The sequence below is a fragment of the Taudactylus pleione genome, unplaced genomic scaffold, assembly GCF_031769625.1.
Source record: "Taudactylus pleione unplaced genomic scaffold, aTauple2 ptg000108l, whole genome shotgun sequence".
NCBI classification, from domain to species: Eukaryota; Metazoa; Chordata; class Amphibia; order Anura; family Myobatrachidae; genus Taudactylus; species Taudactylus pleione.
In genome coordinates, this window is record NW_028284510.1 from 5,285,669 (window position 1) to 5,296,127 (window position 10,459).

The 10,459-nt window shown below is 40.4% G+C and overlaps 1 protein-coding gene across 1 annotated transcript; it reads right to left on the reverse strand.

Moving 5' to 3' along the window:
- Positions 1 to 1,417: 1,417 nt before the first annotated feature.
- Positions 1,418 to 5,955, reverse strand: LOC148525489 (chemerin-like receptor 1). The gene is made up of 3 exons (XM_088470976.1): positions 5,918 to 5,955; positions 2,628 to 3,668; positions 1,418 to 1,450 (listed from the first exon to the last, which is right to left on the reverse strand). The coding sequence occupies exons 1-3, from the start codon at positions 5,933 to 5,935 to the stop codon at positions 1,418 to 1,420; spliced, it is 1,092 nt and encodes a 363-aa protein (XP_088327102.1). The 5' UTR covers positions 5,936 to 5,955.
- Positions 5,956 to 10,459: the final 4,504 nt, after the last annotated feature.

Sequence of the window (10,459 nt, forward strand, 5' to 3'; positions counted from 1 at the left end):
ATTCGTAAAACCAGCGCATGCGCAGCGCTACCTACAGCTGCGGTAATTCAGTGTCTGGCATCATAGGTACTAGAGGTTCAACACAGGGAGAAACCGGCCTCTCTGTTGTGACACCTCTGCTTTCCCTGCCAGCCAACAAATATGCCATTTTCTTAAGACAATGTCAAGGGAGCAGTGACCAATAACCAAGACAGATGTGGGATTACTTTTATTGTTTATTGGGGGTTTTTTGTTTTGAGGGGGGGGGTGTAAAAATTACACTTTGGTTGGTAAAAGTGTTTTTTTGTATATGGTCAGAAATATACAACATGACACAAACGTTCTGGATTCAAACAAGCTCCATGCTATTATCCATACTTGCCAACTCTCCCTGATTGTCAGGGAGACTCTCTGAAATAGCAACAATCTCCCTGACTCCCTGAACAGTCTAGCAATCTCCCTGATTGCACCTTACTTCCCTTATGTAGCTGTTATATACTTTGGAAAAAAAAGAAATCAGAGATATATACATTCAAATGGGATCATCAGTGCCACTTCCCTGCTTTGGCACAATAATCCCTACAGCTACATGCATTTTCATACAAGCCACTTATTTGGAACCCCTTGTAAAACACAATACATGAACAAGCCCTTATTACTGCTTTGGTACCCAGGGCCATAGCTAGGGTAGTGCGGCTGGTGCCATCGCACAGGGCAGGGGGCGCTGTTTGGGCCTGTCAAATTTCTGTTTATTATCATTCTTGCTTGTAGCTTCCTCTTATTTCATTCCAAGCATCTCCTGGCCTCCCCTATCTCTTTCCTGGCCCTTCCCCATGAGGCCATGGCCCTTTTTTGGGTGCATTATGTCCCTTTGAAAATAAGGGGGGCTCCAATGCTCTTTCTGGCACAGGGCACCAAAAAGTCTAGATACGGCTCTGTTGGTACCTGTTTACATTTGGATGTAAGTCAACTTTATGACATGCCTCTCAGATGTAGCAGTAAGCGCCCACTTTACTGCCACGCTCCTAGGTGCTGCTTTCACAATCTCCCTGAAATGCTTATTCAAAAGAAGGCAATTATGATTTTACATACACTTTTTAGCCCAAATGTACTAGCCAGTGCTAGCCAAACGTTGCTGAGAGTGCCAAAGTTTCAAATCCGGTTTGTTAAACCTTAAAAAATTGCTGCTTTAAATACTGTAATGAAATGGCCGAAAAACATCTACACTTTCAGCGTCGTAGAGGCTGTTACATTTGGCCCTTTGTGTTAAACTGTGATAAAACTACAATAATTGTGGAACATTTCAGACACAGGAAATATTCTTGGATAAAAGTTGAATATATAACTGGATGCAGTGATCTTGAAAAATATTTACTAAAATTGACTAAAGAAAATGCTGTACTGTGGGTAATTATCTACAGTATCCTCTGGTTTAATTTCAGACCAACTTAGAGTCAGGGGTAGACTTAGGCTCGTATTCAATTTGAGGCGAAAAGTCCATACTTTTTGCCTGCTGTATTTTTCACCTCCTTCATCTGTTTTCCAGGCGGAAAAGTATCACGTGCGTGCCCAATATTCCCCGTATTCAATATTAAAGGACGCGAAAACGGGAACCGGCAAAACTTAAATCGGCGAAAAAAAAAAAGGGAATTTTTGGGAAATCATCCTAGGACCCCCCTAAAGATGTACAGATATGGGGGATCACTACGGGTACCCCTGTTTTAGCCTGCAGAATAAAGTTGGGTTTTTAAATAGCCGCGGCAGGTGCATAAATGTGGCTTTGAAGAAGGTGATGCAGAAGAGCATTTAGATGGTTTTTTGGGGAAAAATAATTATGCCCATCAAATTTGGGGTACTTGAAAATGGGTGCAAGCATATTTTTAAGTCCCTTAAATGATTTTTAAAAATTCTGCAAAAATGCACCTGCCGCTACTCCTGCAATGAAGAAAACCCCTGCCGCATATAAGGGAACCCCTCTGGGCTCAATTGTGCTAATTTAGATTTGTATTCCCTTTTTTTTTTTTAAACCCCAAAATTTATATGTATTTTTTGGGGTGTCCCTATTTTTTATTAATTTTTTTTAACACAGATCGTTTTAAGGGGGCAGTCCCAAGGATGCAGGCTATTTTTTTTAAGCCTGCACCGCTAAACCCCAATTCTGCACTGTTTTTGCCAGCAAAGTTTTTTTAACATTGACTTATCACACCGGTAAAAAATTAATGTAATTGAGAACGGGGATAATGAAAATAGGTGAAAATGACATCATCGGCGATAAATTATCACCGATAATGGATTTTCGCCCCATATTGAATATGGCTTTAAGTCTAAAGCTGGCCACACATCTAAAGATTATCTGTCCAACCAGCCAACTAGTTGATTGGTTGGAATGAAAATCTGGTAAGTAATGAAGGCAAATGACAATCAGCAATTTGCTCCCAAATGCCGGAAAATGGACCAAAAATGTTGTTTGAACAAATTGTTTAGATCAAACATTTAACAAACTTGTCTGAACGACCATTTTCATCTGTTTTCTGGCATTGAGGAGCAAATTACTGATCATCAGTTACTCCCATATGTTACCAGATTTTCATTCCAACCAATCAACAAGTTGGCTGGTTGGATGTAAGTTGGTCTAGTGTGTGGCCAGCTTTAGGCTGTAAATCTGCCGGCAGAGAATCCTCCGTGAAAGCTCTCTCAAATATAGTCTGAAAAGAGGTCCAGAATCTTTCCTTAAAATCGCGACCAATGAAGGCATAGAGGAAAGGATTAACGCAGCTGTTTATAAATGCCAGGCTGGAGGCAAGTGGATATCCAACACGTAGCACATCATTGAAATCTGTACTATGGTGTACATTCAATCCAAGGAAGGAGAAGACGTGATAAGGAAACCAGCATACAAAGAAGGAAATTATAACAGTCCCAATAATTTTGAATGGCTTAGTAGAGGCAGTAATGCGATTTCTTTGGATACGCAACATAATAACTGTGTAACATGAGACAATGATGATGAAAGGAATAGCAAAGCCTACGATGAATCTCATTACCACGGTGCCCCTATGTCTTGATATAATAACATCCTTATCTCCAAAGTTGTTGAAGCAGAGCAATTTCCCATTGTATTCACCAGTGTCCCTAAATATAGAGTAAGGTAAACTGAAAATAAAAGCCAGGATCCAGACAAACAGGACGACAATGGAAGCCAGTCTTGGGGTTTGATGGTTCTGACACCAAACAGGAAACATTACAGAAAAACAGCGATCTATACTGATAACGCAGAGCAAGAAGACGCTGGCAAACAGATTGAGAAAGGCAACTGTACCGTGTAACTTGCAAATAAAGTTTCCAAAGGGCCAATGAAAATCAAGGGCAATGTATGTAACGCTCAAGGGAAGAAAAAATGTGAAGATAAAATCGGCTATCGCCAGATTTAGGAACCACATGACATTGACTGTCTTTTTCATCCGGAAGACACTGAACCAGATGACCAGCCCATTTCCTGTTGTCCCCAGTAGAAAAGCCACAGAGTAGATTACCATAGAGAACACATGAAGGATGCGTCCCACATTGTCCTTTGAGTTAATATAAATCATTTCTGGGATGAAATTGTTATTGGAGAAATATTTGACGATGTCCTCCAGACTCCTACTGGATTTCTCGATCAGATATGAATGTGTACTGTTCTCCATTGTCTAAAGAGGGAAGACAGAGAGAAGACAGGAGACAATTGTTCAGAGATAATTAAAGGTGTAATATTCAGATTAATTGTAATACAAAGTATAAAACAACTGCTACTGTAAATTCCTATTTTTATTATGTTTAATAAAAAAAATCTACCTGTGTATTATATTGTTGTGAAAAAATATATATTTTTCTACTTTTAGCATAAATTCCTCTTCAAGATATCTAAGTTTACCAAAACTGTTCTATTGATAGTTGTGTAGTGACCTATAACAGCCAATCAGATGTTCATGGTCTGTAGCCTTCCCTAACCTAATTTCGTTGCACCTTGGATTTTTTTGGTTATATCCTAGCTCCAGTCAGATCCTGAGTGCTAGTTTCTCTTCAGTTACTGTGCCTGGATACCACTGTTGGCTGATTTGTAAAATGTGTCAAATTGAAAGAATAGGATGATACAGTTTACATGCACTTAATTGGTGGTTTTGGGGAATGTTTTATTTAAATAAAGTACATTTTTCAAATTTGTATGGATGTTATGTCAACAATTATGGTACAAATGGCAGCAGCCTTAGGGGAGATGCGGTTAACATAGTGCTGCCCGGAATTTCGTCCGTCGGAATCTCGACACTGGAAACTCAACCAGGGACTAAAGATAGGTATCTAAATCTTGACACCTATCTTTAGCCCCACACTGAAATCCTGACACCCAGCATCCCATATGCAGGTAATCCAGTGCTTTTTAGCTGTTAGCCATGGGGGGAATGTTAGGTTTAGGCACCCCGGGGGGATTTAGGGTTGGGCACCCACCTGGGGAGGGTTAGGCTAGGGGAAGGGGGGTTAGGGTAGGGGAAAGGGGGGGTTATGGTTAGGCACCACTGGGGGGGTGGTTAGGGTTAGGCACCACTCCGAGAGGGAAAGGGTGAGGGAAGGAGGGGTTAGGGTTAGGGGAGGAAAGGGGAGGGTTAGGGTACTTACCAGCCCTAGTCGAGATCTTCTCTGTTCAGGCTTCCGGCATTGGTATTTGGCTCACCAGGAATAGATCCAGCGGCATTACATACCGATTCCGCCTTAGGGGGTCTCACAATTTTTATTAGCCAGAAAGTTCAAGGCGGATCAGAGAAACTATGATGATAAATATTCAGCATGTGGCTGGCATCCAATTGCAGAGTAGACATGCTGTTTCCTTGTACCACCCCCTAGAGGCACCAGCCCTCCAATGATCATCCTGAGGATAGGGTTTCATTATGGCAAAGGAATCCATTGGTTGTTGTCTCCCTGTTATATTGTAAACTTAGCCAGTCTGTTTATCTGTGGGGCTGGCTAAGGATTTTAAAAGGCAACATGTGGCCATTTATTTTAATATTACTATTTAAAATCAGGGGCAGTGCTGACTTCAAGTTAGATACATTATTTGTTTTATTTAGCTGTAATTCCAATTGAAATTCATTATATTTTGCAAAATTTTATTTAAAAACCACTTACATCAAAGAGTACAGAACTGTTTGGGTTTTATACAATTGTACTGGCCATTAAAATATCTACCTATGGAGCATACCTACGTGGCCCTCTATGAGATATTTATTGCAAGGAAACAAGGTAAAATACTTAATTGCTATTGGATAATATGAATCAAATAAAAACATAGGGGGGGATTCAATTCAATGTGATGATGAATAGCCGCGGGAGGGAGCTCCTGCAGCTATTCAATACACCGCGCTGTGTGGTTGGAGAATGCCGGTTATCGCGCCTATCACACCTTAACAAGGGTGTTAAGGCGCGTTAACCGTCATTCTCTGACCAAAGTGCTGGGCGCGCAGCTGTTAGCGCCGCGCTAAGCAGAAAAACAGCTGCGTGCCCGGCACTATGGTTGGATTTCTCCTCGCCTCCCCAGGGGGGGTGCGAGATGAAATCCTTAGCGCGCCCAAACAGCGCGTTGAATTGAATAGCTGCGGGAGCTCCCTCCCGCGGCTGTTCAACATCACGTTAAATTGAATTCCCCCCATAGAGGCCTCATTTAATAACAAGTTTTATCATTCACAATGAGTGATAAAAGGGCTCCAGCCAATCATCTTCCAATTGTCATCTTTTCAAAAAATGACAGTTGGGAGCTGATTGGTGTGAGCACCATTTGTCATATGGAATGTGTTTTATCACTCGTTGCGTATGATAAAACTCATTGATAAAGAGACTCCATAATTACACATTTACAACTCTAATTAGACATTTTGTATATTTTGCTTTAACATTGTATATGCTGTACCTTACATACTGTACGCATGTCATGAAGAGACTCTTGGGTGATGATGATGTTGCCAAGGACAATTTTTCAGACCAAACATAAAAAGGTGCTCAAATAGTAAATAGCAGGATAGCTACATAAAAACAGGATGTGGAGGCATAATTTTGATTTTATTGTTTAAAAGGCAAAGCATCAATTTCCAGTGTAAGAACTATCAACAAAATTTTGTTTGAATAATAATTTTTACAGAGTGATCATGCACTTTGATACATAATTTTTCACAGTCTTGTCTCAGTTGTATGGAGTGCTGGTATTCCATCAGGTATAAAATGCTTCCCTCCTAGACTTCCCTCATAATTTATAATCCCCATCAATACCTTTCTTATCAATTAACTAGTTCAACACATATGATGGCAATTATAAACTATGTGGGAAGTCCAGGAGCAGAGGGTCAGTTGCTTTCTGCTCTTTTGTAACTGTTTACATCAGGGGTGGCCAAACTCAGTCCTCGAGAGCTACCAACAGGTCATGTTTTCCAGGTCACCCAGCAGGTGCACAGGTGTAGTCATTACTCACTGATACTTTTTGAAAGATCCACAGGTGGAGCTAATTATTTCACTTGTGATTCTGTGAGGAGACCTGGAAAACGTGAACTGTTGGTAGCTCTCGAGGACTGAGTTTGGCCACCCCTGGTTTACATCAACTTTTTTAATAGTGTGTTCTCGTGTGTATTTCTTGGTTACATATGGAAATATCTAAATTGAGAAATTGTTCTTGCTTTTGATTGTACTGACTGGTGAACATGAGATTCTGGTTGTTATTGTTAATGTGTGTTAAAAAGGATTGCAGTGAAATGTAGCTGCCTTGTCAGTTGAACAAAACATCATCTATGTACCTTCTCCATAGAACCAAGTTTGCCCCAAACTCACTGAGTGACCAGATGTTGGTGTCTTTCCAATGACTCATAAAGAAATTTTCGTAGCTTGGGGCAAACTTGGATACTACAGCAACAAAAACAATTTGACTACATTTGAGACACTGGGCATGCACGGAACACAGAAGAAGTTGAACAGAATGGTCTTATAGTGATGGCCGGAGCACACTAGTATGCATACATGGACTGGCAAACCCAGAAGTGCCAGGACAAGTAATAGGAGGCACAGCATTTCATGTATATATACCCCAGGATGGATGAGCTCATGTGACCTATCCTTGGAAAAGTCCCCAAGAGAGATGAAATGCATTGGGAGACACTAATACACTCCTATTGGTCTTTTGAAACTTTTTGGACATTCCCTTAACAACTGTCGAAGCCAAATAATTGGTTACGATCATTTGTAATTATTATCTGATGATCTAGTCGTCTATGGCCTGATGAGGGGTAGATCGGACGCTGTCCTGCATCAGCACGATCTGATGCACATGGGTGTATATATATATATATATATATATATATATATATACTGTGTGTATATATATATATATATATATATATTTATTTAACAATGGAACTTTTAGCCAGTGTATAGGAGACAGGTTCTGTGTATGTCTGTGGCAGATAATTGAAAAACACACACATTCTGTGAGGTGCAGACGAGTGTTTTAACTGCAAAATTAGAAACCATTGTCATAAGTCTGCCTATCATTGTATGCCTAAGGAACTAACGTTTACATTCCAAATAGGCAGAAGAGGCCTTTGATTAGCCATCAGACATTGTGACTCCATCAAGTATCTATCTGCTGGTCATCTCTGATCAGAACAACTTCATTGTCTGTCATTTGTTGAACTTAGCTCAGACAGATATAACATCAAAAATACCAGTTACTGGATAAAGCTATATATATATATATATATATTAATCCATGACACACATTCAGACACACATTAACGAATAAAATGCATACGCACATACACACGATCATACCCTTTCACAATTTTAATATGAAGACGCGCAACGCACATTGGCGTATGTAAGATAACATGCACAAACACACAGGGCATAATTGCGTTGTGCATAATACATACACGCACCGCATCATTTGCGCTGTGCTCAGACGCACAACGCATACTTCTATATTTCTGTAAATATCTCATTATTACTTATGCAAGCACGTATAGAAAAGGTTTTGTTAGACAATCATTATGGTATAAAGTGTGCATATATGATATTTAAGGTATACAACATGGTAGACATGGCATGTTTGTTACTATACTGACACCCTGTTTATTTCCAGATATTCAAATCTATCAGCGAGGGAGTCGCATCTTGTGTTCGATGGTTATGGATTATAGGAAATTATTGGTTAGAATGTATACTCTGTATGTAGTGTCTTAAAGAAAGACAATGTAATCTCAAGACATTGTTGGAGAATTGGGACATACCCCTAGTGACAACATATGAACTGCCCTATGAACTACAGCGTACTACAAAGAGCAAGAACCAATGGAATTATGTTTGTCTGTCAACATTGTTCTTATCATGATCTGTAAGGTATATAACCTGCTCACCGGTCCCAGTCAGTAGCCATTCTCTTGGATGACCACAGACCTCACGATTGACGACTGTATACTGGGACCGGTGCGCATGCGTATGTATCAAGCTGTACCTTTTGTATTTACTTGCTTCTTTGCGCTAATTGTTTAAATCAAAGTGATTATTATCCTTTATGTGAATAATATAACTTTTGTGCTTTGGAAACACAGTTGGGCTGGATAGCAATTATTTCTTATGCGACTAAAAGCGACTAGCGTTTAAGGGGTATTCATACAACGGTAACCAGTATTTATATCTACTTGTTAATTGGCTTGTACCACCTGCACCATGCAGGTGAGGCTGATGTTCATGGGCAGTGTTTGAATACAATACAATAGATTCATTAATACTTTACAGAAATATCTATACTAGTCTATGTTTTTACCACAACCATTGCCCCTCATACACACACATACCACAGAGTACGTGCTGAAATAGATGCCGATGGACCAGCAATACAGCAGCTAGAACTGGGCAAGTACAGTCTCCCTTACTTACCATATTGCAACATAGTGTCCTTAAGTCCCTCATGCTGCACTTTTTGTTGATTCTGAGGTGGAGAGATGATTAACACAGACATAACAGGACTAATCTGATGTAACTCTGAAACCCTACCGGCAGTGATATACTAACACCAGTCACAGAGGACACAATATAAGATCATTATTCATTATGGATGAACTCCCAGGTGCAAGTTTTTTGCACAGCGAACTCATATTAACAAGAACTGGACATTAACTGTATCAAGTTTACATAAAAAACAAAGTTTAGTTCTTTATAATAAAAAAGTAAAAATGCAATATATTTATATATATATATATTTATGAATAATATTTATTTATTTTATTAATAATAGTCATGTATGCACTACATATGCTTGATTACCATAACATTAACCTTAACATATGTTTCACAGATAGAGAAACAGCTGTACTGAAAAATTAGGGGTGACAGTATTTTGTTTTAAAAAGGTGATTTTCCCTTTACAGTTTATGGTCTTCTAACCTTTATAGATGACACAGAACTAACATAGTTATTCAGTAACAGCCCAAAAACTGCTGTTGTACAAGTTTGCCATTTAATTTCTTATAAAAATGGTCAGTATATAACTGAATTATAATACCTGTGATGCTTAGTATTATCCTCCCCATCTTCTAACAGTTTACCAAAAAAAGGAAGTCAATAACTATAAGAGCAATTTAAAATTTCTGACACTGAGGGGCTTTAGTAATAGAATGAGACTTCCAGCCACTGCGGGAACTCCTGCAAGTCTTCCCGTATTTTTAAAGCAGCAATCACCAACTTGGCTTTGCCTTTAAAATGATTGCCACTTTAAAAATACGGAAAGACTTGCAGGAGTTACTCAGCAGCTCACACCCCATTACATAAGCCCCTAAATTTGCAGAAAATAAAGGCCCTCATTCAGAGCCGTACGCTCTGAGCAGAGCGCACGCTCTGCATGAGGGCCGGGCTCCATTTTCATGGAGCGTCCTCCTGGACGCTCGTATAGCTGTGGGTCACCACCCACAGGCTATACGAGCGTGCATTTTGATGGCCGCGATGGTCGTGACCATCGCGACCATCGAAATTGCGAGCCGGAGCCTGCGGTTGAGGTTTTCAACCGCAAGCTCCGGAGTGATTTTGGCTCTAAGAGCCAAAATCACTCCCACTGACATCACTAGTGATGTCAGTGGGCCGGCTTCTGACGGGAGGCGTTCCCGTGGGAACGCCCCCGTCAGGGAGGCACGCCCCTGGCACGCCCACCAAAGGGGGCGTGCTGCCAATCAACATTGACAGCACGCCCCCTTTGATCGGACACAACGAGCTCCCTCCGTCGTGCGCATGCTCAGTGCAGACCATCGACCCACTTGCGAGCGGACAGCCGCTCGCGAGTGGGTCTGAATCAGGCCCAAAGTCTTTTGATAGAATTCATGTACAAATGCAAATATATATATATATATTAGGGGTGTGCACCGGCCACTTTTCGTGTTTTGTGTTTTGGTTTTGGATCTGGATCTTTCTTCGTGTT

Coding starts and splice junctions, on each gene's coding strand:
- LOC148525489 (XM_088470976.1), bottom strand. Junction 1,451..2,627: donor CGGCAGATTTACAGCCTAAA/GCTGGCCACACA, acceptor ATTGAATACGAG/CCTAAGTCTACCCCTGACTC.